This window comes from Callithrix jacchus, chromosome 5 (genome assembly GCF_049354715.1).
Source record: "Callithrix jacchus isolate 240 chromosome 5, calJac240_pri, whole genome shotgun sequence".
Lineage (NCBI taxonomy): Eukaryota > Metazoa > Chordata > Mammalia > Primates > Cebidae > Callithrix > Callithrix jacchus.
Genome location: NC_133506.1, coordinates 11,249,564 through 11,274,594, shown reverse-complemented (window position 1 = coordinate 11,274,594; position 25,031 = coordinate 11,249,564). Strand labels below are relative to the sequence as shown.

Genomic DNA, 25,031 nt, shown 5'->3' with positions numbered 1-25,031 from the left:
TTCTGGGGTTGTGGTAATGCCTACTCCTTTGGCAGATGGACCAAGGAAGGACTTGGGTAAACTTACTCAGGAGGCAGGGGCACCGCATGGTATTATAGCACCTAGCCCCACAGGAAATATGCACAGGTGGTGGCATTTTAGGCCAGAAGCTGGCTGCCAAGACAATTAGTTTGAATGAGGAGGGACCTCCTGCGCAGGCTAGAGAGGTCTCCAAGTGTTGTTTGGAATGCTTGATGGGGGGGACAGCAGCGCCCCCTTCTGGTCAGTTAGGGAACTGAAAGCATAGGGTGCACAGCTGAAAGCTTGCTTCCTTGTCTCTAGCACCTGGATTCCTACGCTCTTCCCACTATTAGGGTCTCCACGCCATATCAGCAGGCTGTGGCTTCCCCTTGAGCATAAATGTTTTATTGTCACCTTAGGGCTCTCAGGCAGGTGGGGCTGTTGCATGTCACAGTCGGAGGGAAGGGCCTAACGTTTCACACTTTTTGGAAAACAGGCCCATGGGTGGTCAGAGAATATCCTAAAGGCACAGAGTCAATAGCAGAGCTGGGACCACCCCTCATTCTCCCTCTGGCCTCCCCATCCACCCTCAAGCTGTCCTTCCATGGCTGGGGTGGGGTGCAAGTGGGGTATTTCGTAAGCTGCCCTTGGGACCTTCCCAGATGGGTGTTTTGTCTTGAAGGAAATGCTACCCACACATCCCTCATAATTGCCTCCACCATAGCAATGTTCCCACCTCCCCATTAGTGACCTACTGCCCTGTCTACAGTTAACAGTCATACTTAGGTGGTCAGCACCACCCCCAGGAATGTGCTACAACACTTGTCCTTCCGGAGTCCACTTCCAGGCATTTTCCTACGGCACAGGGTTCCTCTGCCTGGCTCGGGGTTCGGGCTGAGTCCATAAGAGAGTGAACTCCAGCTATGCAGGTCCAGGCCCTGCACAACCTCCTTCCTCCTGCGCCTCCTCCTTCCTGCCTTGCTCAGCCTACTCCTACCCACATCCCATCCCCACCCCCCTATCCGCAAAGTTCAGGCCAGGACTCCATCTTCTGTTGTGTTCTAATTTCGGGGTCACATGCCCCTTGTCGGGCTGCGCGCTCCGCCTGGCAAACCTCTTCTCAGTCACCCTTACCCATTCAGTCCCTGGCGGGTTCCTTCAGCCTCGCGGTCAGCGGACCAGGTCCCAATCCCAAAGCGTGGGTGTGTCCCCACAGACCCACCCATGACCTCATCTCCTCGGGCCGGAGGGCGGGGAAAGAGGCGTAGACACCAGAACCATCATTTTCCCCTCCCCGCCCCGCCCCACCCCGCTCCGCTGGCCCCTGGACCGAAAGAGGGCGGGACCCGGCCAAGGGCTCTGGGACCGGGCCAAGGGCTCTGGCACCGCGCCGGCGCGCCCTCAGTTGGAAAGAAAGTCGATGGAGGCGCGCACGGAGCGATTGGTGCTGACGTCGATGGCGGTGACCTTAATTTCGGTGTCGCCAAATTGCATGGCGGCGCGGATCTCGCGGCGGCCGGGAGGCGCGCCGGCGGTGTCTTGGCCGCGGTCGGCTGGCTCAAGCTCCAGGCTGAGAGCGCCGCACTTGCGCACGCCGGGATCGGTGATGAAGCGCGCATCCTCGGCCGCGCAGCAGTACAGGTTGATGAGCACGCGCCGCTGGCCCGGACGCGCCGGGCAGTAGCTGCGCCGCACCTCCTCGCCCAGGGCCACCGACTGCTCGGCGGCCACGAAGCGTTCGAAGACGTCGGTGCACCAGCGGCGGCCGTCGCGAACCAACAGCTTTTCGGGCGGGTGGCGCCCAGGCACAAAGCGGTTGAGCACACCCACGCCGTAGGTGAGTGGCGATCGGCGGACCCGCACCACGCCCGGCGCCTGGCCGAACAGCACCGCGCCTTTGAGGATGGTGAGGCCCACGTCGTGCGGGACCACGACACGCAGGCCGCGGGCGCCGAGCGCCGCCTGCACCGCGTGCTGCAGCACCGCCGACTCGGCGAAGCCGCCCACCAGGAATAGCAGCTTCACACCCTGCACCTCTGGCCGCGCTAGCAGAGCCTCTGCGGGACGGGACGGGGGGCGGAGAAGGAGAAGGGAGAGAGGGAGCTGCTGAGGCCACCACTAGGCAGCCACCGGCGCCTTCCCTCCCTAGCCTGTACCCTCCTGGCAACTAGAAAGTAGCGCCATTTGAGCACTTTCTTTGAGAGCTCCCAGGAGTCCTCGAGGACTCCGCCTCCCCAACACTCAAGCACCCCACTTCTCTCCCACCACGACATGGAGGACGAGAGATAAGGATATGCGTTTACAAGTATTAAGCACCTAGACCTTTTGTGCAAGACGTTGTGCTCACTCTAGATACTTCAGCTCATTTTATCCCCGTGATAACGTTTTGAGAACCCAATACTATCACCCTGTTTTATAAATGGGGAAACTGAAGCACCAGAGGGGGGATTTTTCCACCTGTGTGTGTGTATATAGGGGTGGGTGGAGCACTGAGCTCAGGTGCTCACCTATGTGCTGGATGATCCCGCTGACGGTGGGCTGAAAGAGCTCGTTCATGGCTTCACAGGACATTCGGAGCATCCCCTGTGAGGACCACTTCACAAAGTTCACGCTGTTGGTGGTAAAAGGGGCACAGACCCATTGATCAATGCCCAGCTGCTTGCCCCCGTTTGGGGTCTGTGGTCCTTATTCCCTTCCCCTGCCTCTAGGCAGAAATGCTTGGGCACACACTGCACGTGGTGTCTGGAGCCTGGACCTGCTGGATGTTAGCCCTTATCTCCACCCTTCTCACTCGGAGGATTTGGTTGCCAGCCTGCTCCAGTTCCAGATACGAGGTCCTGGGAGGGGCCTTTCCTTGCTTTGGTGCAGAGAAGCCAAGGAACTTTGGCTGGCAGGCAGACCCCTACCGTTCTTTGGGGCCCGGGACCCTCCCTTGCACAGGCGTTCCTGTGTCTGCAAACCCTGCCTGAGACCGCGGGGCCCGTACCCACCTGCTCCTGCGCAGAGCGGTCTCCACATTGTGGCCCCGCTGCTTGCGGTAGAAGTCAATGAAGGAGAAGGGCAGCGAGATGTTGAGCGCGCCGGCACGGTGCGGGCCAGCCGTGCGCTTGCGAGCCTCGAAGGCGATGGTCAGATCCACCCAGGCGGCCGGCCGTTGCCTTTTGAAGGTAGCGATGAAGTCTTCGCCGAATATGCGGCACAGCAGCTGCTCGAAGGCCAGGTCCACGCCCACCGCACCATAAGGGCCCCCTAGGGTGGAGCAGGGAGCGGAGGGGGCGTCAGTGCTCACCCGGCCGCCAGGGGGCGGTGGCGGGGCCAGGGCGCCGCCTGGCTACTCACCAGATGCCTTGTAGAGCTCCTTGAGGGTGCCATGGGGCTGCTCCAGCTGGTGCACCGTCAGGTCCACGGTGCCTCCACCGCAGTCGGCCACCACGTAGCGGTCTCCTGCGGCAGCAAGCGCAGGCGCACACTCGTGGGCACACACTTGTGGGCGGCCTCGCACCTTCAGCCCTGCTCCCTCTCCAGCCTCGCCCAGCCTCCAGCCCTGCCCTGGGGTCCCAAGGACTGTCTGCAGGGTCGGGGGAGGGATGTGAGGGGCTTCAGGAGCTTGAACCTCAGACCACCACATATGGGAGCCAGGTGTGGGGGAGAAATGGTTCCAGAGGCTCTGCAACTCCACCTGAGCGTCGGAGGAGAATCCCCTGGAGTAGTGGGAGTTAGGGGCGATGCTGTGAATGGGATGGGGATGTGGGTGACTGTGAGGGGACGGCCAGCTTAGGTACAGCGGATGGAGGAAGAGATGGGCTTTGCAAACATGCCCTTCCCCCCATCAGTATATGGTGCCAAAGATAACTCCCCCTCTTCCCCTACCTGCTTGCATCTCTGCCCACAGCTCTCCTACACCCGACTCTACCAGGAACGTGCGGCTGTGGCGGGACCTTCGCAGCTGCTCCCGAGCTGGGGATCAGGAGACAGCAAGGAGTGAGATTAGAAGGAGGTGGCCCAGCTATGGTGTTCAACTCCCATGCTGCCCAGACCCTCCAAGGGCACTGGGAGCAGCCAGTGCTCCTGAAACTCCAACCTGTACCTGACTGGGAGAGGGCAGTCCTGAACCTGAATCCCACCCTGTATCAACAGCTGGGGGGAAGTATTTATGGACACGTGGCCTTCCTTTAACCTAGGAGGTCTCAGGTCATGGCAAAATCAGGGTTAGAGGGGTTTGGAGGAGCGGAGGCAGGGTAGGTCTATGCAGTCTAAGAGAGGACTCAGGACTTAGGGCTTCTCCCTGCCCTGGGAGGTGGCATTTGGGAGGATGACCATAGTTGTCCTTGGCCTGGGTGCTGGGTCCTGGGAACAGGAGCTTAGGGCTGATGTGTGTCAGGGAAGATGAGCGGGGTGATGGGGACAGCTGATGCAGTGGGCTGACTTCCTGGTTTGTCAGACTTCAGCAGTTTCCTCCTGGGGTAGGCTGTATCTCCCCCTTCCCTTACTCTCAGGGCTGGGCAGAGTCCTGCCCTCCTCAGACCTTGCTCCCCTAGGGCAAGGTGACATCTCCATCCTGAGATTGGGCTCTCCCAGGTGGGGCATGGCCCACCCTGAGATGATGTTCCCCTTGGGCAGGGCTGTACCTTCCTCCCTCAGACCGGTTCCAACAGGCATGGGCTCCTCCGGGGCGAGGACCCCTTCCCCTTCATCCTAGACGTGGCTAAGCTTCTGGCCTCAGTGGCCCTGTGACCCTCCAAAGGTGGGTGGTGCTCCTGGGGGCAGCTCACCTTGCCGGAAGCTGGAGTCGATGGAGCGGCGCTCACCCAGGCGCCCACCGCCTGGGGCCCGGCTGCTCAGGTCCAGGAGCTGGTGCAGGCGCAGCTTGCGGCAGTATACTGAGGCGGCCTCGGGCTCCAGGGCGATGAGTAGCTGCTCTGCATTTTCTCGGGACACTAGTCCAGCCTGGGGATGGGTGGTGGACAGGATCAGGTGGCACTGTGGGCTGTCACACCTAAGATGGCACCCTGAGGTGGGGAACTGGGGGCCCGTGGGGCTCCCATTTCCTCCTCCATCACACCCCACCCATTTAGGCCTCTGGGGCCCCTCTGTGCTGCACAAATTTGGACCTGCCTTATAGCCACACTGTGACTAGGCTGGGGAGGGAATGGTCCTGGCCAAAGATGCCAAGAAGTTGTCCAGCAGGAAAAGACTCTAGACAGAATGAAGACCTAGAACCCCTGGGGTCTGCCCCTTCCCCTTCAAGCTTCCCAAGATAGCGGGGGCTGCAGAAAGGTTCCCCTTCACAGGTGCAGGTGGCCAGCTGAGTGCTGGTTGGGGGTGTTGGCAGAGACTCTAGGACAGTGTAGGGGGTGTGGTGGATCAAAGGAGATGGTGGGGAGCCCCTTTAGCTCATTGAATCCTCTTTCTCTAGCAGGCTGGTGTCAGACAGTAGCCATAGGCCACCTCACTCCAAGGAGAACTTTGTTCCCAGGGAATCTGATATAGCAGGAAGGAAGCTGAAATTCCAGGCACCAAGACAGGCCAGTTGGGTGGAGAAAAACACTTGAGATCTGAAGTTATTTCCTGCATCAGGGCAGGGGGTCCTTGTGGGAAGTACTTTATGGTTTTGTAAGGTTCCCCAGATTCTAACCTTATCCCCCTCTAGGGGAGAGGGATAAGGGTGTGAATGGAGACTTTCTACCCAGGGCCAGACCTTCCTGAGCAGCCAGGGAACGGCATGGGAGGAAGCAGGGTGGGGAAACTGGCAAGGGATCTCTGGGGGAGCAGGTGTTTGTTCTGGTTGGGGACAGCCTTGCTTCTGTCCTGATCCTTGCACAGGGGTGTCCACTGTGCTCAGGGTTAGCTCCTCCCAGTGAAAAGTGTAGGCATCTACAGACCTGGCCCCAGGTCACGCCTGTCCCATAGGTGTAGGAGGATTGGGGGCTTCTCCAGGGGGTCCACAGGCAGACTTGAGATCCCTTCAAGCAATGAGTCTTGAGGCTGTGCCCTCTCTCTGTCTGCACTGGAGCCCCTCCAATATCTTGCTCTAGGTCTTTGAGCATCTCGGTGGTAGGAAGACTTGCATGTATTGGTCAGAATCTCCTCCCTTTATACTTTCATAGTCCTATTTCCCCTGCTCAAGGACCAACAAAGGTGGGGCAGTGGTGGGGATACCCCTGAAAATACTGATGCCAACTGAAGTAAATGTTCTAGGGGCCCTGCCTGCCACTGTGAGTGTTGGCTGCTACTGGCTCACGGCTGCCACCTCCTCTGGACAGCTGCCCTCAGCTGAATGGGAATGGCGTCACTTGGAGAGGTTTCCCTCCCATGCCCCCAGAACCAATGACAGACCAATATGGATGTACAAGAAGCTGGCCCCAGTTCTGTGCTACAGTTCTCCCTCTGCAGCTCCCCATGAATTCTAGCTGAGGTTAAACCTGAGGCTAGACTCCAGCCAAGACCACATCCTTCATAGCCCTTTTCCTGTCCCACTTCCCTCCCTCCCCTTTCTCCTGAGAACCATTCTTCAATAGACCTCACATATAAGGGTCTCCATCTTGGGCTCTGCTTCTAGGACACCTGACTTAAGGCACTGTCTACAATGGCCTGGGCTGTGCCTCTTGTCCCTCTGTCCCATTCCTGCAGGCTCACTCCCTCTCCAGGTGGCAGCAACCCTACAAACTCCCAGCAGGAGCAGGCTGAAGTTCTTTCACAATGCTCTGTGGTCCCAAGGGTAGTGGGTGCATACAGGCGTGGGGACAGGCCTGGGCCTTCCTGAGCAGTGTTCTCTGCCCGCCTGCATGTCCTCACCAGGTAGGCAGCTTCCCGCATGAACTGCTTGGCCGGCTGTTTCCAGATGGCAGGCACCGTCAACACCCAGCGCACAGTGTCCTTTCCTGGCAGCGATGGGCTCTGCTCCCTCAGCTCCTGGTGTAGAAGGGGGCAGTGAGAGGAAGAGCTGGCTTGGAGGGAGGGTGGTCTTCAGCCCTCTGTGGAGCTGGAGAAACTAATCAAACTACAGGAAAGACTTCCCAGCTGAGTTGGAAGAATCGGGCCCCCTCCCATCAGTATGGCTTGGTACAGGCTCTACCAGACGAAAAGAGAGGGAACTGGAGAAAATGACCTCGGACCTCTGGCAGTGGCTACGCATCCAATGTCGGGGGCGGGAATGTTCGGATGAGGGGAAAGGATGGGAGTAGAGGGGCCTGGGGGTCCCTGCTGCAGTCAGCAGTAGTGGGGCCGCAGCATACCTGAAGGGCGTGCTCCCTGAAGAAGCGGAGGGCATGGGCGAACACCTCCAGGGCAGGCATCTTCTTTCCATTTACTGCCTCTAGTTGGGTCTTCAAGGTGAGATCCTGGCAGGGACACAGGGTGGCTCTGGAGGAAGCCTCAGCTCTGCCCTCATTTCCTGACGACCTCATTCTTAAAACCACCCCATTTTCTGAAGCTTCCCCTCCTCTTTAGCACCGTCTCATTCTTGCCCCAATCTGACATTAGCTCTGCCCCAGCACCTCTCCTAGGCCCCACCCTTCCCGCAACCCGTTTCACTATTAGCCCGCTTCCAGGTGTCTCACTTCTGAGTTCCTCCCACACTGGGGTCCGAAGTCTCCCTTTAGCCCCGCCCCCTCTCAGCCAGGACTCCCTCGGGCCAGTCCTTACACCTTTAGGTTTTGTCCCACCCTCCCATTAGCTTTCCCAGGCAGGCGCAGGCCCCGCCTCCCTGTCTGAAGCCCGGTGACTCACTGTGGCGCTGTGGATCTTCATCTTGAACTTCTCGAAGTAGAGCCAGTCCCGGGCCTCCTCGGGATCCAGGTCATGATAGTAATCGCGGGCGGTGTAGCCAAAGCTGTGGAAGGCGCCCTCTGGGGTCAGCAGCAGGCAGGTCGGGGTCTTCTGGTGGGCCACGCCCGGGTCTCCGCCCTCCCATTTCCTGCGGGACACCGGGCCGTCAGTGCAACCCTCCCTTCCTGGGTGGGAATGCAGGCAGAGGGAACAGCATATGCAAAAACTTACAGGTGAGCAAGAGCAGGGAGAACTAGCTACGGGTCGGCTGGATATGCAGCCGGAGAAAATACAAGAATGCTAAGGTCAGATCATGAAGAGAACAGAATGTCATTAGGAGCTCTGTCTAGGTGGATTTTAAGTAGTAAAGAGATATGACCACATTTGCCTTTAGAAAGAAAGGTCACTGGCTCCCGTGGAGCAACAGAACGGAGGAGAAAGGAAACCGGGGAGGAGGACGCTGCCGCCATTCAGGTGAGAGAAGGTCGGGGCTGAACTTGGGCAGGATCGGTGGCCCAAGAGAAGAAGATGGGGATTCTAGGTGTTAGGGAAACATCTAGAGATGTTAGGGGCTTGGTGGCTGATGGGAAGAGAAGGCTTGGGAGGAGGCCAGGATGTCCCCCAGTTGTTTCCTGTGACTGTCACCTCCACAGGACAGAGACAGTGTCCCTGCATGTGTCCTTAGCCCCAGCATGGCCTCAGCTGTGTGTCTTGATGAGCCTGTAGTTCCTATAGCACTGTTAGTGCCCAGAGCCTTTGTGGCTTCCTAAGATGCAGGAGGAAGGACAGCCCAATCTCAGGAAGCTCAAGTCCTGTGTATTTTGGGAGCAGTTACCTGTCTGTCTCTCCATTCACCCTTCCAGCCAGCCTCCAGGCCTGGGGAAGCCCCTCTTACCTCCCATCCCAGTCCGGGTTGAGAGCTTTGAGGTCTCCTATAGCTTCACCTACTGCCTGCCGACCCCCTAGGACACATCCAGAGGACTGGGGTCTTGAGGTCCAGAGGAGAGTGTTCACACAAAACCCAACAACATCTGAATAGAATTTTGAAACATGTCTTTCATAACAACTGTGTGACTCGTCAACTCAACCCTTGGAACCTTCATTTTCTTGGTTTTTATTTGAGATGTTGGACCTAGGAATTACCACTTGGAATCTACCCCATAGAGATTGCAGCACAAGTTTCCAAAGAAGCATATTACTGTTGCACTTCTTGTAATAGTGAAAAATGAGTGGAGGAAAAAAAAAACCCTAAAACTGTCAATAGGGGAATGGATAAATTATGACACATCCGTACTGTGGGAATACTAGGCAACCATTCAAAGAAAGTGGTAGCTTTGTATGTACTGACATGAAATAGCTACAAAATAGTGTTGAAGGTTTAAAACAAAGGAAATTGTATATCTCACTTTTACTTAAAAAACACATATGTGTTTGTATATGTGTGTGTTTGAGTACAAGCTTAGAAAAAGATTTGTGGGCTGGGCACGGTGGCTCACACCTGTAATGCCAGCATTTTGGGAGACCAAGGTGGGAGGACCACTTGAGGCCAGGAGTTTAAGACTAGCCCTGGCAACATAGTGAAACCCTGTCTCTCCAAAAAAGATTTTTTTTTTTTAATTAGCCAGGAGGCTGAGGTGGGAGGATTGCTTGAGCCCAGGAGTTTAAGGCTGCAGTGAGCTATGATCATACCACTGCACTTCAGCCTGTGTGATAGAGGGAGACCTTGTCTCAAATAAAAAAAAGTAAGAAAGAAAGAAAATTAAAAAGGCCAGGCGTGGTGACTCACGCCTGTAATCCTAGCACTCTGGAAGGCCGAGGCGGGTGGATCACCTGAGGTCAGGAGTTCGAGACCAGCTTGGCTGACATAGTGAAACCAAGTCTCTACTAAAAATACAAAAATTAGCCAGGTGTGGTGGCACATGCCTGTAGTCCCAGTTACTCAGCAGGCTGAGGCAGGAGAATCGCTTGAACCCGGGAGGCAGAGATTGCAGTGAGCCGAGATTGTGCCACTGCCCTCCAGCCTGAACAGAGCGAGATTCCATCTCAAAAAGAAAAGAAAAGAAAAAGGATTTGCATATTTTATTGTATGTTTGTTATATCTCAAAAAAATTAAAAACGAAGTCTGATTTTTCCTTCAGAGGGCTGGGAGCTGCTCCAGTTGAGGCCACGGACCCAGGCCTGGGGCCTATCCTCCAAACTTTTGCCCCAGTGAGGAGCCCCAGACTAGGGACGGCAGGGCCTCTGAGGAGACCCCATGTCTCGGTGACAGTACTTTTGGGACCAAGATTATCCCAGGGTACGAGGGACTCCCCACGCTCCCCACCTCACTCTCCCAGCCCAGCTGCCCTCACCTCATCATGTGGATGGCCTCAGGGTCACTGGCAAAGCTGAAAGCATAGCCACTAGACGTGGTGCCGAAGTCAATGGCCACCACCACAGAGAAGGAGGCCTGCTGGGGGGCTCGGGCCTCGGGCTTCTGCAAGTGCAAGACCTAGAATTAGCAAGCAGCCAGGAGGGACACCCCCACACTCACCCCCAACACTTCCTCTGCATGGGGGAGACACTCCTCTCCACTGACTGTGATCCAGACTGGCCCTGGCCCTGGCCCACCCCACCTGCCCACCTGTCCGGGCTCCCCTGCCCTCCCAGGCTCCAGGCTGAGCCTTGGACATGCCTCTCAGGTAGCCCCAGGAAGGGTTCGGCTCAAGCTCCTGCTTTCTTGCTTCTAGTCTCTGCCTACCCTCTGCCTGGACTGCCTTAGCCCCACCCCTACCTCACACCATCTTCATAGGCAGCCACCAGCCTGGGCCCAGCTGAGAGCAATTTTGCTCCTCCAGGTAGCTTTACAACACATGGACCAGTGTATATTTTACCCTCTTGCTCTTTGTGGGCAAAGTGACACAAACCAGACTGTCTGATTCTGTGGCAGAGAGGACAGGCCATGTGCATGCCCCCAGAGAGCCTGGGCTCCCTGAGAATAAGGAAGTCCCTAAGCTGGATCGCCAGGGCAAGGTCATCCAGATGGGGTAACCCAGGGAGCTTGTGTCCTGGATACTTCAAGCTACTGGTTTCCTTTTTTAATTATTTTTATTTTATTTATTTATTTTTTTAGAGACAGGCTTTCGCTGTGTTAACCAGGATAGTCTCAGTCTCCTGACCTCGTGATCCACCTGCCTTGGCCTCCAAAAGTGCTGGATAACAGGTGTGAACCACGGTGCCCAGCCTCCTTTTTTTCTTTTTCTTTCTTTTTTTTTTTTTTTTTTTGACAAGGTCTCACTCTGTCACCCAGGCTCGAGTGCAGTGGTGTGATCTTGGCTCACTGCAACCTCTGCTTCCCAGGTTCAAGCGATTCTCCACCCTCAGACTCCTGAGTAGCTGGGATTACAGATGCGTGCCACCACGCCCGGCTAATTTTTGTATTTTTTGTAGAGGTGGGGTTTCGCTCTGTTGTCCAGGCTGTTCTCAAACTCCTGAACTCAAAGCAATCTGCCCACCTAGGCCTCCCAAAATGCTGGAATTACAGGAGTGAGCCACCGTGGCCAGCTCAAACTAATAGTTTCCAGACTATTGTTTTTTTAGCAACACATCTCCTCTCCCCTAGATATGACTTGAATTAAAGTGGGCTGTGGTCAACAGGAGGCCCAGTGCTCTGGGAACCTAGAAAAGCCACATGCTCAGAGGAACACTTGCCTCAGTCAGGCCAGCTTCAATGGCCGTATGCCTCCTGTGCAGGGAGGGTTGGGAGTTAGTTACATGGGGCTCACCTTCTCAGTAGAATTGATACCCTTACAGTCCAGGGCCTCCCAAGCCAATCCTTCTAGGGGGCACATGACTGGAGTGTATGGGGACAGGAGGCATGGTGGTGCCCCCGTGCCCTCCTCCTTTCCAGCCCAGGCCCTGCCGTGATTTTACCAGGCGTGAGCCCATCCATACCACCCAGGTCTCCCACCACCTGATCCCTGCTCCGGGCTTACTGGAGACTGCGAGGGTGTGAGGGGGGCAATGCCACAGCTTTCCTGGGTCCTTGGGGAGCCGGGTGGGCTGGGCACTGGGGACCGCTCCGGGCTAGAGCCTGCAGAGAAGAGAGGGCAGGTCATCCTGGCACAAGCAGGGTAGGGATAGCAGCGGGGCCCCAAGCCAGGCACCCAGAGGTTCTCTATTTGTCCTTACTGGGCTAAGGCAAAGGGCTCTCTGCTGGGCAGGAGGACTGCAGGGGGGTTGGTGGTGGTGTAGGAAGGACATGTGTGATGTAGGGGCAGGGGCTGAGGGTCTGCTATCAGAGGCAACCTTTCCCTATCGGATGACACATGCTTCCCCTGGGGACTCACCGTCTCCCCCCTAGGGCTCCTCAGACACAAACTGCATGAGGGGAGAGAGACAGAAGCATTGTGTGGCAGGGAGACTCAGTCCGGAGATGGAAGGGCAGGGGAGATGGGCGGGTGAGCTCCTGGGGTGGGTGTGAAGGAGAGAGAAACCCTCCTCCTTCAAAAGGTGGGGCTACAGAACTAGCTGGCCAGGAGGTGGGGTTGCCCCCCTCCACCCTAAAGTTGGGCCACATGTTCTAATCAGGACTTGTGGGAACTCCCCAGCTTCCATGCCCATAAGAGCCACAGACAGGCCCAGCTGGCTGCTTGGGGAAGATCCAGGAGAGGCAGCACCTCCTCCCTCGCTCATAACATTAGTAATCTGACTCCCACACCCCGCCACACACACATACACACACCCTGGGCCAGCATTTGGGGGAAGGAGGCTCCACCGAAACCCTCTTGCAGGCCTGGGACTGAGCTGGACCTTTGGTGGGAGGGAATGGAGTAACCCTGGAGGGCAGCCCCAGGCCTAGTTCCAAGGATCAGGCAGCTCATGGGGCAGAAGGGCCTGCCTGGCTGGACACCCACAGGGGTGGATTAGTAGCTGCCACCACCTCACTGGGCATTGCTAAGGGGCATGTGAAAGGTACTGGGGCTGCCTTGAGATCCATCAATGAGCCAGGGACGCTGGCTAGGGAGGGAGTGTGGGATCTGGCAGGCTTGGCCCGCCTTAGGTTGAGCTGGGCAGGGCCTGTGCTCTCTCAGCCACAGTCCTGCCATGTACCGCCAGGCAGGTCTCTGCTCTCCCTGGCCTTGGGGGTAACCTGGGAACATAGGTGAAGGGCCAGGCATGAGGGGGACTTGGGAAATGCCTGGACAGGGCCAGAGTCTGTAGAGTTGCTGGAGGGGCAGGGACAAAGTGACCATATTCCAAGGGCTCCCTCTCCTTAGGCAGCCAGGGCAGGCTCCAGCCCTGCCACCATCTGCAGCCTGAGAGACCAAGTTGCTGTGGCTCAAGCTTGGGAAGGGAGGCAGGAAGGAAGGGCCCAGCCCACCAGGTCTTTGTGAATGGACTTCCTGAGGAGTGTCCCTCCTGCCTCCGGCCTCCCTCCCCTGCAGAGAACCCACAGCCTGCTCCCAGACCAGGCTATGGGCAGATGTGCGTGCACATGAAGAAATCTCTGCATGCGTGCCCACCTGCAGACTATACTCCCGTACATAGGTCCTCTTCACAGAGACCTGCCCACAGAGACACACACCCAGGCAATCACACGGGGTCCTGTGCACACAGCCTGAACAAAACATATGCACATGCAAACACTCCTGTACACACAGACCCTCCATGCACACGAAGAAATCTCTGCATGCGTGCCCACCTGCAGACTATACTCCCGTACATAGGTCCTGTGCACAGAGACCTGCCCACAGAGACACACATTCACTGAGGACACTCACACAGGGTCCTGTGCACACAGCCAGCACACAGACCCTCCTGACACACATACACACTCTCAGCCCACACTCATATACACATGGGGTCCTGTGAATAAGCCAGTTCTGTGTGCACACATACTCATACATATTCACATACACAGACCTGTACACACAGACCCTCCCTGCACACACAGGGGGCCCAGTAAACACAGACCTGCCCTGCACACACACACACACACACACACACACACACACTCACAGAAAGGCTGTCAGGAAGCTCTGCGGGAGAGGCACATTGGACAGCCTGTAGGTGGGTCTCAGCACCTGCTGGGGTGAGTGGGTGGTGGTCGGCGCAGAGTGGTGGGGGTTCTTACCGATGTACAGACCCTGCAGGCCCATCTCCGGGACAGCCAGCATCCTTGCAGGCCCTGTAGCTGTCAACAGGAACAGACAAGCAGATTGGGATTTATTTGTCCCTTTGTTCCCTCACCGAATGCTTATTTATTTTATTTGTTTACTTTTGGCTGGAGTCCTTTGAAGCAAATCCCAGCCGTCATGTTGTTTCACCTATGAACTCTTTAATACGGCTCTCCAACAGATAAAGATGTTTTACACAACGTCACGACGCCATTCTCACATCTAACAAAATTAACAGGAACTCCTTAAATCTGATCTAAAGTCCCAGAGTGCCAAGCTTGTCTCAAAAATGGCTTTGCTTTCTTGGAATCGGGATCTTCCTAAACGTTTTCTGGTGCCTGCTCTGTGCCAGGTGCTGAGAGATATCCGAGACCCAGAGAGACAATGTCTCTGCCTTGGAAACCAACAGTCTGATGGAGGAGATAATCAGGAAAGTAATTTTGAAATGACAAGTGATGCTGAGTTCTGGGAAGGTCAAAGCTGGATAATGTGGGGCGGGAAGCGGGCATGGAAGTCTGGATGGGGGGCTGGGCTGAGCTCACCCTGCAGGCAGGCCCCTGTGCACCCTGGTTCAGATTTGGTTTTATATGAACAGCAAAAGCAAATCTTGAAAGGTCTGAGGTGATAGAGTGGGGTACAGGCATGACTCAATTTGTCTTTTCTGTTTTTTGAGACAGAGTCTCACTCTGTTGTCCAGGCTGGAGTGCAGTGTCGTGATCTTGGCTCACTGCAACCTCCACCTCCCAGGTTGGAGCCATTTTCTTGCCTCGGCCTCCTGAATAGCTGGGACTACAGGCACCCCCATGCCCAACTAATTTTTGTATTTTTAGTAGAGACAGGCTTTCACCATGTTGGCCAGGCTGGTCTTGAATTTCTGACCTCAGGTGATCGCCTGCCTCAGCCTCCCGAAGTGCTGGGATTACAGGCGTGAGCCACTGCACCTGGCTTTCTTCTTCTTCTTCTTTTTTTTATTAAAGTGTAGGTTCTCCTTGAGACAGATAGGGTGTCACTCTGTCTCGAGAAGAACGTATACTTTAAGGCTGAACAGAGGAACATGAACTAGCCAAGGAAATTGAGATGCCCCCATGGTCTCATGAAGATTGTACAAAGAGAGGGGTGAAGCTAGATCCCTGTAAGAGGTCTTCAGATGAGACTGGAAACACCTGTTTTAGTAGGGCAGGTAAGCTGAGGTGAGGAGTGGGCAAGAGGTCACATGAGCTAGAACGTATTCTTTTTTTTTTTTTTTTTTTTGGATGGAGTCTCCCTCTGTTGCCTAGGCTGGAGTTCGGTGGTGTAATTTTGGCTCACTGCAACCTCCGTCTCCTGGGTTCAAACAATTCTCCCGCCTCAGCCTCCCAAGTAGCTGGGATTACAGGTGCCTGCCACCATGGCTGACTAATTTTTGTATTTTAGTAGAGGTGGGGTTTCACCATGTTGACCAGACTGGTCTCGAACTCCTGACTTCAGGTGATCTGCCTGCCTCAAGTGATCCTGCCCCGAAGTGCTGGGATTTCATGTGTGAACCACTGAGCCCGGCTAGAACTTCTTAAGTTGGGGTCTCGCTCTGTTCTTGCCCAGGCTGGAGTGCAGTGACGCAATCATATTGAGATAGAACTTCTGAGAAGCTTGGCTGAGATCAGGAATACATCTGAGGGCAGTAGCTGGAGGAAGCTAAAGCTGAAGGGAACTGAGGAAGAATGTTTATTTTCTACAATGGGTGAGGCTTGATCCTGTCTATGAAGTTCTGGGGCCAGAATTCTCCAAACCATTAACAGCTTTGTTACTCAAAGTGTGGGCTAAGACCAGCAACACTGGTATCACCTGGCAGCTTGTTAGAAATGCAGAACCTCAGGCCCCATCCCACACCTGCTGAATCAGAACCCATATTTTACTTTTATTTATTTATTTTTGAGACAGAGTCTCACTCTGTCCCCCAGGCTGGAGTACAGTGGCATGATCTCAGTTCTCAGCTCGCTATAATCTCCACCTCCCAGATTCAAGCGATTATCCTGCCGCAGCCTCCCAAGTAGCTGGGACTACAGGCATGCACCACCATGCCCAGCTAATTTTGTAGTTTCAGTAGAGACAGGGTCTCCCCATGTTGGCCAGGCTGGTCTCGAACTCTGGCCTCAAGTGATCCACCTGCCTTGGCCTCCCAAAGTGCTGGGATTACAGGCCTGAGCCACCACGCCTGGCCTATTTTAACAAAATTCCCAGGTGATTCGGGTACACACTAAACTTTGAGAACTGTTGCTCCCCAGTGTCTCTCAGACAGTCTGCAGCCCACTGACACTATGTTCTCATTGGTGGGCCTGGTTGCTCCCCTAAACAAAAGGGGAGGCTACACAGGGCCAGTCCACTCCCTCTCTGTCACCAGTGGCCCGATCAGAAAGTTCTGCTATAGAACACAGGCAGACACAGAGCTGGGCTCTGGCATGCCCGTATACACATGCTCACACCCTTGCTTATACAGTTCACACAAACCAGCCCCACCGTAGACAGACACCTGGACTCCCACACACTCATATGTCCAGGATTCTCCTGCATGGCCAGCACCATGGAGATTTCCAGACACTCTTGCTGTCCTCTGTACCACTGGAGGTACACAGTTGGGTGCTCAGGAATCAGAATCAGAAGGATGGGGGCTGGTCGTGAGCACACATACAGCAGCTGGCTGATGCAGAGAAAGAGGAAAGCACAGAGAGGGGAAGGGAAGGGTCTTGGGAGCCAGGGGCAGGAGCCCAGCTCAGGGTAATGGAGTGGGGTGCTGACCTGGGTCCCACGAGCGATTCTTTCTATCTCTTTCCAATTCTGCATTCAATGACATCACATTGGTAGCTTGAAATCAGTCATGGCTGGGAGTCTTTACACCACAGAAATTGGCAAGCACTACAAATCAGGATTTTTCCTTCTTCCATAGCTGAACCAGCATACCACTGGATCAAGGCCTCGAGGGAGGAGCTGGCAGCCCTATTTGTATATTATTTTTATTCTTCAGCACTTACCGAGCATTTCTTCATGCCAGACTCTGTGCTAAGCACTGGGGAACCACTTTGTTGAATGAATGAATGAATGGATTTTCTGGACCAAGGCTCTTATACCTATTATTCTTCTAGGAGAAGAAACAACCTAGAACTACCAGGAAAAAAAAAGACGCTGGACTGGGTGCAGTGGCTCAAGCCTGTAATCCCAGCACTTTGGGAGGTTGAGGCAGGTGGATCACTTGAAGTCAGGAGTTTGAAACCAGCCTGGCCAACATGGTTAAATCCTCGTCTCTACTGAAAATACAAAAATTAGCTGGGTGTAGTGGCAGACACCTGTAATCTCAGCTACTCAGGAGGCTGAGGCAGGAGAATTGCTTGAACCTGGGAGGCAGAGGTTGCAGTGAGCCATGATCGTGCCATTGCACTCCAGCCTGGGCGACAAGAGTGAGACTCCGTCTCAAAGAAAAAGACTCTGCGTCCTCACTCTATACTGGATTCCACATCCAAACCATAGGCCCATATGTCCCCGACTATCAGAAGCTTTTCCAGTTATCTACCATCTCTCATTGTGCGATTTGCTGAGTGCCCCTATGCTGGGGTTTCAGGGATGGCAAGAGCCTATTATGGCACCTGGCATCATGCCACATTTTTGTGCCTCAGTGCCCTTTCCTGTAGAATGGGTGACACAGAGGGCTTATGTTAACAAGTTCAGATATGCAAGGTATTGATAAAAGCAGGGAGTTAGGCAGGTTTGAGCAGTGTTCTTTCCCTTCGTGATGAGGATTCTAATTTTTCTTGTTAGGAGTTTTTGGTCTTACTGAGAATCGAGTTATCATGGGTTCTTTAAGGAAGGAGGTAGGAACTAAATTTGTGTTAAAGGTTGGGTCTGGTGGCTCATGACTGTAATTCTAGCACTTTGGGAGGTCAAAGCGCTTTGGGAGTGGACTGCTTGAGCTCAGGAGTTTGAGACCAGCCTGGGCAACATGGCAAAATCCCTTCTCTATAAAAAAATACAAATATTAGCCAGGTGTTGTGGCGCATGCCTAGAGTCTCAGCCACTTTGGATGCTGAGGTGGGAAAATTGCTTGAGCGTGGAAGGTTGAAGCTGCAGTGAGCCACGATCATACCACTGCACTCCAGCCTGGGCAACAGAGCGAGACCCTGTCGCAAAAAAAAAAAAAAAAAAAAAAAAAAAAAATTGTGTTAAAGAAAGAGGATCCCATGGATTCTCCGAGAGGTGGAGGTAAGCCAAGAGGTGGCCGAATGCCAAGCAAGCACACACACCCAGGAACACTTAAGGAGAATGCTGACCACAGAACACAGGACAAGCCCAGCTCCCAAAAGCTAGGTCTGGGCAGAGTCCACAGCTGAAAATGAGGGGAGGCTGACCCCCGCTTTAGGGGCCTACTAATTTCAGACTGGTGGTGCCTATGGGTTTGAGAGTAATTGAGTGAGACAGTTTGATTTACACAGCAAGTAACTGCATTTCCTGGCTACAAGCATATGTCAAACTCTGGCCGCAGCCTGATCCCTAACCCTGCCCATGGACTGACCCCTAACTCTTGGCTTCATATTGACCTCTAGTCAGCTTCACCCTGTCCCCCTGGCCCTGACTTCTACCCAATAGACAGGACCTATTAGTCACTGGGGACCAGGATAGGGTGTGGCCCGGCAGGAACTCACAACCAGAGACTCCCATCCCAGAGTGCCCCCTGGTCTCACAATAGCCTAGGACACCCCCCCTCCTTTTTTTTTTTTTGAGACAGGGTCTTGCTCTGTTGCCCAGGCTAGAGTGCAGTGGCACAATCATGGCTCACTGCAGCCTCGACCACCTGGCCTCAAGCAATCCTCACATTTCAGTCTCTCAAAGTGCTGGGATTGCAGGTATGAGCCACCACATAGGGGCCAGACCCTTTGCCTGATGGAGAGAATCCTCGGAGGATCTCTTCCTGGGTGGGGTGTTTCAGCTGGGCACTCAAGTCTCCAGGAGCACTGTGGGCAAGCAGTGCTCTGGGTTTCAGGGCTACACTCGATGCCAGTGTAGAAAAAGCACTCACCGGTCCTTCCAGCTCCCCTCCTCACTGGGACCCTGCCTCTTCTGCCTGCTGCTCTCTGCTCAGCACCCAGCCAGGCCTGTAATGGAACAGGACTCCGTCTGTGGGCTGAGGCCACAGGCGTTTCTTCCAAGCCACAGACTGGGACAACCAGGGCCCAAGGCACGCATCAGAAACGGCACCCAAAGGGCTGCCCCACTCTGTTCTGGAGAGGAGCACTTATGAAGAAGGGACCGTGGGTGGCTGAGTGAGGTGGCTGCCCCATCCTGTGCTGGGTCAGGGAGTGACAGAAATGGCCTCCTATGACCCCTCCCTGTCCGCATCTTTGCTTTCCATACATCCTGCCGCACCCCCTTGGGTCCTCATCATGGGAGCAGCCAGCTCACAAACAACAGAGCCCCTCCCATGCTCTGCCCACAGCCCCCCATTACCCCTCTCGCCTGAGATTCCTGGACTGCAGTGTGCCCTCCGAGGAGTCCCTGGTTTCGTGCTCATTCCCTTCCAGTGTCTTATCAACACCACGCTAGCCTCACAGACAGGCTCCCCTGTCCTAACGGGAACCTGAACCCCACCCCATCTGGACCTCAAGCTGGCCCCGAGCGCCAGGTCCCAGCCTCAGACCCTGGCACCCCGGCCACTCAGCACTCTGTTGCATTTCGGGACCACAGGACCTGGAGCCCCTGAGGCACCCCCCAACACACACACATACACCCACCCCCAGGTTTCCACCTCAGGCCTAGGCACCGAGTCCCCCAAATTGGCTCCCTGGAGCGGGCCCCAGCCCACACCAGTCCTGCCAGCCCTTAAGACACAGGAGTTTCTCCAGCCCCAGCCTCTGAGCAGCTCTGCAAGGGGTAGAGGAGGTGGTCCCCCGAAGCCCGGGTGGGAGCTCACGGTCGCTGCCCCAAGTGCCTTCCCGAACCCGTAGCCCCGCTGGAGAGAGAGGCTTACAGATCTGCCCCACCAGACACACGGAGTCTGGAGGTTTTTAGTGGGTCTCAGCCGACAGCCCGGGACGGCAAACCTCCACGCCTTTCTCCACTCGGGTCCCCCAGCAGCCCCCGCCCCAGAACTCACCTCCGCCCTCCCGACAGCTCCAGCCCCGTCCAGCCGCCGCGATCCCGGGCCCGCAGCCCGCTGGCCGTGCCTGCCGCGGTGGCCGCAGCCCTAGACGTGCGCCCGGCCCCGCTGCCTCCGGCCTCCCCGCGCCGCCCACCCCGCCCGCCGCCCCCTCCCCCGGCCGGATGGCCGCGCCGCCCGCGCTCCCGGCCCAGATGTGCGAGGTCGGGGCGGGGCCTGCCTGCGCGGGCCTCCGCCTAGGGGCCCAGCCTTGCCCCGCGTCCAGGGCCCCTCCCTGAGCCCCTTCAGCGCCTCCCCGACTCCACGAGCAGCCCAGAGGGTGGGAGCAGGGAGAGGGGGCGGCGGAGGGAGGGGAAGAGGAATTCCAGACCCTCGTCGGCCTCCTTCGGTCCAGCTGCCGAGGGGCTCCCTTGCTCCTCCCCCACGGGCCCACCTTGGGGCTCAGCCTCTGCCTCTTCAGCGAGGGACCAGCTGTTGGGGAGGGAGGGGGAGGGCCCGCCCAGCCCGCCCAGACCCCTCTACTTCCCTGCCCCAGACCCCTCCAGTCCCTCGACCCAGAACCCCCCTCCTCCCGCCCCCAGCCCCTGCAGTTTCCCTAGCCCGGTCCCCAGTAGCCAGTGGCCAGAAAAGAAGCAGAATCGCGGATGAGGGCAGGCCCTCGAACCCCCAGGCTGGGCCTAGCTCTGTTCTTGCTCAAGTTCAGATATGCCAACCGAGGAGTCTCACAGACCGAGACCCCAGGCCCGACAAGGGACCACTCCGCAGCAAGAGACACCCAGTCTCTCCTACGGGGCTCACAGCGTTTTTCTTGTTTTCACGTGGCCTTTTTGGGGATGCTGAGACTTGGCCTCCAAAGAGTTTGTGGGGTGAAGACCTTTTTCTGGGCTGGGCACCGTGGCTCATGCCTGTAATCCATGGCTTTGGGAGTCTGAGGCGGGAGGACGGCTTGAAGCCAGGAGTTGTAGACCAGCCTGGGCAACAAAGGAAGACTCTGTCTCTAAAAAATTCAAAAAATTAGCCAGGTGCAGTAGCTCATGCCTGTAGTCCCAGCTACTCAGGAGGCTGGGGTGGAGGATTGCTTGAGTGCAGGAGTTTGAGGCAGCAGTGAGGGTGATTGCACCTGTGCACTCCAGCTTGGGTGATAGAGAGAGAGAGACCCTGTCATAAATAAATGAATGAATAGATGAATGAATGAATGAATGACTTTCTGCTGGGTCCCTTGTGGAGCTTTCAAAGGCAGCTGACTTGTTATGCCTGTTCCCCTTCCCCTCTGCCCCATGTGTCCCCACAGAAGTTCCAGATGCTTCTCAGTCTACCACCTCCCTTTGTGCAGGGGAGGCTGCCCGTCAGACAAGAGCCCCACAGCCCCATCAAATGAAGCCCAGTTCTTGGGGCATCCCTTTTGCTCTTTCACTCCAGACCTTTGCAGGGGCCATTTTCCCTCCCTGAAATGCTCTCCCTCCTCCTCTCTGTGCAGCCCAAATGCTCCCCAGCTTCAGCGTCACCTCCCTAGGCTTGGTGCCTTTCTTCTCAGGGCCACTGCCCCAGAGGGCCTCCTTAATGAGGTAGGCAGGAGGGGTGCACTGTACCAACAATTCTGGATCCCAAGCCTGCATGGTATCCAATCAGCAATCTCCATAGCCTGCCTCCCAGTGTGCGCCTATGTGTATCCGTCTGTGCATCTGTTGATGTGTCTGTGTCTGTGCTTGAGTGTGTCTTCGTATGTGTAAGACTGTATGCTTGTATGTGTTCATGTGTATTTCCTGAAAAGTCTGTGTCTGTGTGTATCTATGTGTGTCTGTGTGTGTGCTAGTGTGTGACTGTTTGTGTTTTTTGTGTGCTTTTTTTTTTTTTTTTTTTTGACAGAGTCTTGTTCTGTTGCCCAGACTGGAATGCAGTGGCACAATTTTTTGCATTTTTAGTAGAGACAGGGTTTCACCATGTTAGCCAGGATAGTCTCAATTTCCTGACCTCATGATCCACCTGCCTTGGCCTCCCAAAATGCTGGGATTAGAGGCATGAGCCACCATGGCTGGCCAACTGTTTGTGCATTATGTGTTTGTGTGTTGCTGTGTCTTGTGTCTTTGTGTCTGTGTGTGAGAGTGTGTCTGCATTTGTCTGTGTGTAACAGGAGTCCCTGGTCAGGGCCTGCAAGCCTATATCTCGTTTGAGGCTGAGCAGAGCCAGGAGGATGTGAAGTGTGAGAGTCTGCTGTGCATGTCTGGGGCTACAGGGTCTGGCCCTCACACACATGCCCGCCTTGTTTTTCTTTTTCCCTTCACCTGGTTTCCCTCCATCCCCACCTCCAGCTCCAGTGATGGGCTCATCTCTGAGGGCCACAGCAGCAGGTTCTGAGAAGGGGTGAAGACTCATGGAGGGGGGATCCCCAGTCCTCAGTGCCAGCACCCTCCATGCCCTCCTGCTTGGAAGCTCCCTCCTTCCCTCACACCCACATTTCAGACCTCCTTAGTCTGATGAGGGAGTGACAGATCCCACCCTTTGGCTGCATCCGATCTGAATTAAGAGAAGGATAGCAAATAGCCTGAATGAGCCCACATTCCACACTAGAGGAAGCTCAATTCAATCGCCCAGGTGGGCGTGGATGAGGGTCCTCAGAGCCCCTGCCCTCCACCTCTCTGTGCCTGCCCATCTCCCTCCTGCTGCGCTTCAGGACTGTTGCCGGCCCACCCACTGACCTCATTGGCTTCCTGTGTCTCCCTGGGTGGGGGTAGCATGAAGAAGAATCAGCCTCTAAGTATGTCCTCCCCAGGAGTGGCCTCTCCCCAGGCCAGCCGCTTTCCTCTGGACCGTGGCCAGGGTCTTTGCCTCCCATGAGATGCCCTCCCTGTCAGCCATGTCCCCCAGTCCATCTCTATCTGCGACTAGAGGTGATTTTCTTTATTTTCTTTCTTTCTTTATTTTTGAGACAGAGTCTTGCTCTGTCGCCCAGGCTGGAATGCAGTGGTGCTATCTTGGCTCACTGCAACCTCTGCCTCCCAGGCTCAAGCAATTCTTCTGCCTCAGCTTCCCGAGTAGCTGGGATTACAGGCCTGAGCCAACATGCCTGGCTAATTTTTTGTATTTTTAGTTGAGACGGGGTTTTGCCACGTTGGCAGGCTCATCTTGAACTCCTGACCTCAGGTGATCCACCTGCCTCGGCCTCCCAAAGTGCTGGGATTACAGGCATGAGTCACCACGCCCAGCCCAGAAATGACTTTCAAAGGTGCAAATCTGGTGCCATCCTGTCACCACTTCAACACCCTTCATGGCTCCCAAGATCAAGAGAAGAGCCAAGGTGTGGATTACCCTTAGCTGATCTCCCTAACTCTCCTTCCCAACCTTAGCCTCCAACCCCAACTCCTGCCCCTCGGGCACATCCTGCCTTCTGTGCTTCTGAACGTTCCACCTAGGCCAGCTCCAGCCCTGAGCTGCTCATCCACATCCATCCCTACCTCAGGTGGTCAGGGAGAAAGTGGTCCCTTAGACCCTTGTGTGGGTGCTGTGTCTGCTTGGGTAGTCCCCTGGCCCCAGGCCCCCTCTATGGCATTGTCAAGAAGACTTTCTGGGTTTGGAAGGCAGGAGCAGGGCCCTCTTTGCAAGTGCCCACTGCCTGGCCCTATCATCAGAGCAGCAGGCAGTTTTAGGGCAGAGGGTGAAGTTTGTTTCTAAGACATGTCATCCCCGACCTAAGCCTGTTAGCACTGAGGGACTATGGAGAGAATTTTGCATGTCCCCCCTTCCCTCGGGGCTCCTGCCCAAGCCTGGCTGCTTGTTCTCCAGGGCTTGGGGCACATGTGTTGCACATGCACACACACGAACCCATGCACATGTGCACATACACACATGCATGCACACACACACACACACACACACAATGGGGAGGGCAGGTGCCTCTACCACCTGCCTCAGGAGGGAAGGGAGAGTGGGGAGGCTTTCTCCACTAGTGGGCCTTATTGACTGAACCTTAGGTGTGCTGGTGCCCCACTGGGTCCCCTACCCTGATCCCTGATGCTTCAGTTCCCCTCACCACAACCACGGGGGGAAGTACTCTTCACCCTCTTTCTACAAGTGAGAAAGCTGAAGCTTAGAGAGAACAGGTCACTGCCCCACACAGACTCCACGGGCTGCACTGGTGCTCATGCTCTTGTCTGTGTACAGCTCAGGAGGCTGGGGCAGGAGCATGGTACCTGAGCACCCAAGGGTGGCACCCAGCTGGTCACCCAGGCCCACCTGCTTATTCATGGGGATGGGAAGTGGGCAGCTCTTGGACTGCTCTTGTCTCCAGTGCCCTTCTACCCCAGTGCTGAGGGGTGAGCTTCCTTCCAGGAATTCCTCTGCCTGCCCCACCTAGCTGAACTTCCTCCCTGTGGCCAATTGACTCGGGCCACATCATCTTCCACCCTGGAAGCAGGAGTGTTAGAGGCGGAGCTGCTGGCAGGAGCCTGGTGCCCCAGGGTTCAAGGCTCAGCCTTGGTGGCTCCCTCCTGTCGCTCCTCTGTCAACAGCTGGTGCCTTCTCCTTCATAAAAAGAAAGCCTTGGGGTCCCACCTTCCTGCTGAGCCTTCCCAATAGCAAACTCCAAATGACACCCAAAGTCAGGTTAAGCCAGGATTGGACCCACCTCCCAGACCTCTGTATTGACCCACCCCCCCCCCCCCACTTTTGGCCTCTTCTCCCAGTGCGATGTGAGTTTTCCCAGGAGACAGGTGAGACTTCTTGAAGGAGGTGCCTCCGGATCTGAGCCTGAGGTGAGACTGAGAGTTCACCAGGTGGAGGAGCGTGAAGGGCATGCCAGGTGGAGGACATGGTACAGGCAAAGGTGCACAGGGTGGCATGGGCAGGAGGCAGAGTGGAGCTGACGTGCTTGGTGGCCAGTGGGATGGAGGGCTGGGTGACTTTGCCCCTGGTGCTTTCAGTAGAGACCTGCCCTTGTGTCTTGCTCTGCAGGCACTCTGCCTCCTTGGACAAGAACGTTCAGGCCCACCTGC

General features: G+C 55.8%; 1 protein-coding gene across 4 annotated transcripts; it reads right to left on the bottom strand.

Moving 5' to 3' along the window:
- Positions 1–383: 383 nt before the first annotated feature.
- HSPA12B (heat shock protein family A (Hsp70) member 12B) lies at positions 384–20,138 on the bottom strand. Of its 4 annotated transcripts, XM_035298269.3 has the most exons (14): positions 20,041–20,138; positions 18,967–19,042; positions 13,883–13,942; positions 11,742–11,839; positions 10,119–10,243; positions 7,729–7,915; positions 7,236–7,340; positions 6,796–6,912; positions 4,773–4,947; positions 3,871–3,957; positions 3,340–3,444; positions 2,991–3,249; positions 2,508–2,611; positions 384–2,057 (listed from the first exon to the last, which is right to left on the bottom strand). In XM_035298269.3, the coding sequence occupies exons 3-14, from the start codon at positions 13,923–13,925 to the stop codon at positions 1,402–1,404; spliced, it is 2,061 nt and encodes a 686-aa protein (XP_035154160.3). In that variant the 5' UTR covers positions 13,926–13,942; positions 18,967–19,042; positions 20,041–20,138; the 3' UTR covers positions 384–1,401. The 4 variants fall into 4 exon arrangements, with proteins under 4 accessions (XP_035154160.3, XP_035154161.3, XP_035154162.3 ...); XM_035298270.3 differs by lacking the exon at positions 18,967–19,042; XM_035298271.3 differs by lacking the exons at positions 10,119–10,243; positions 18,967–19,042.
- Between the last annotated feature and the right edge of the window lie 4,893 nt (positions 20,139–25,031).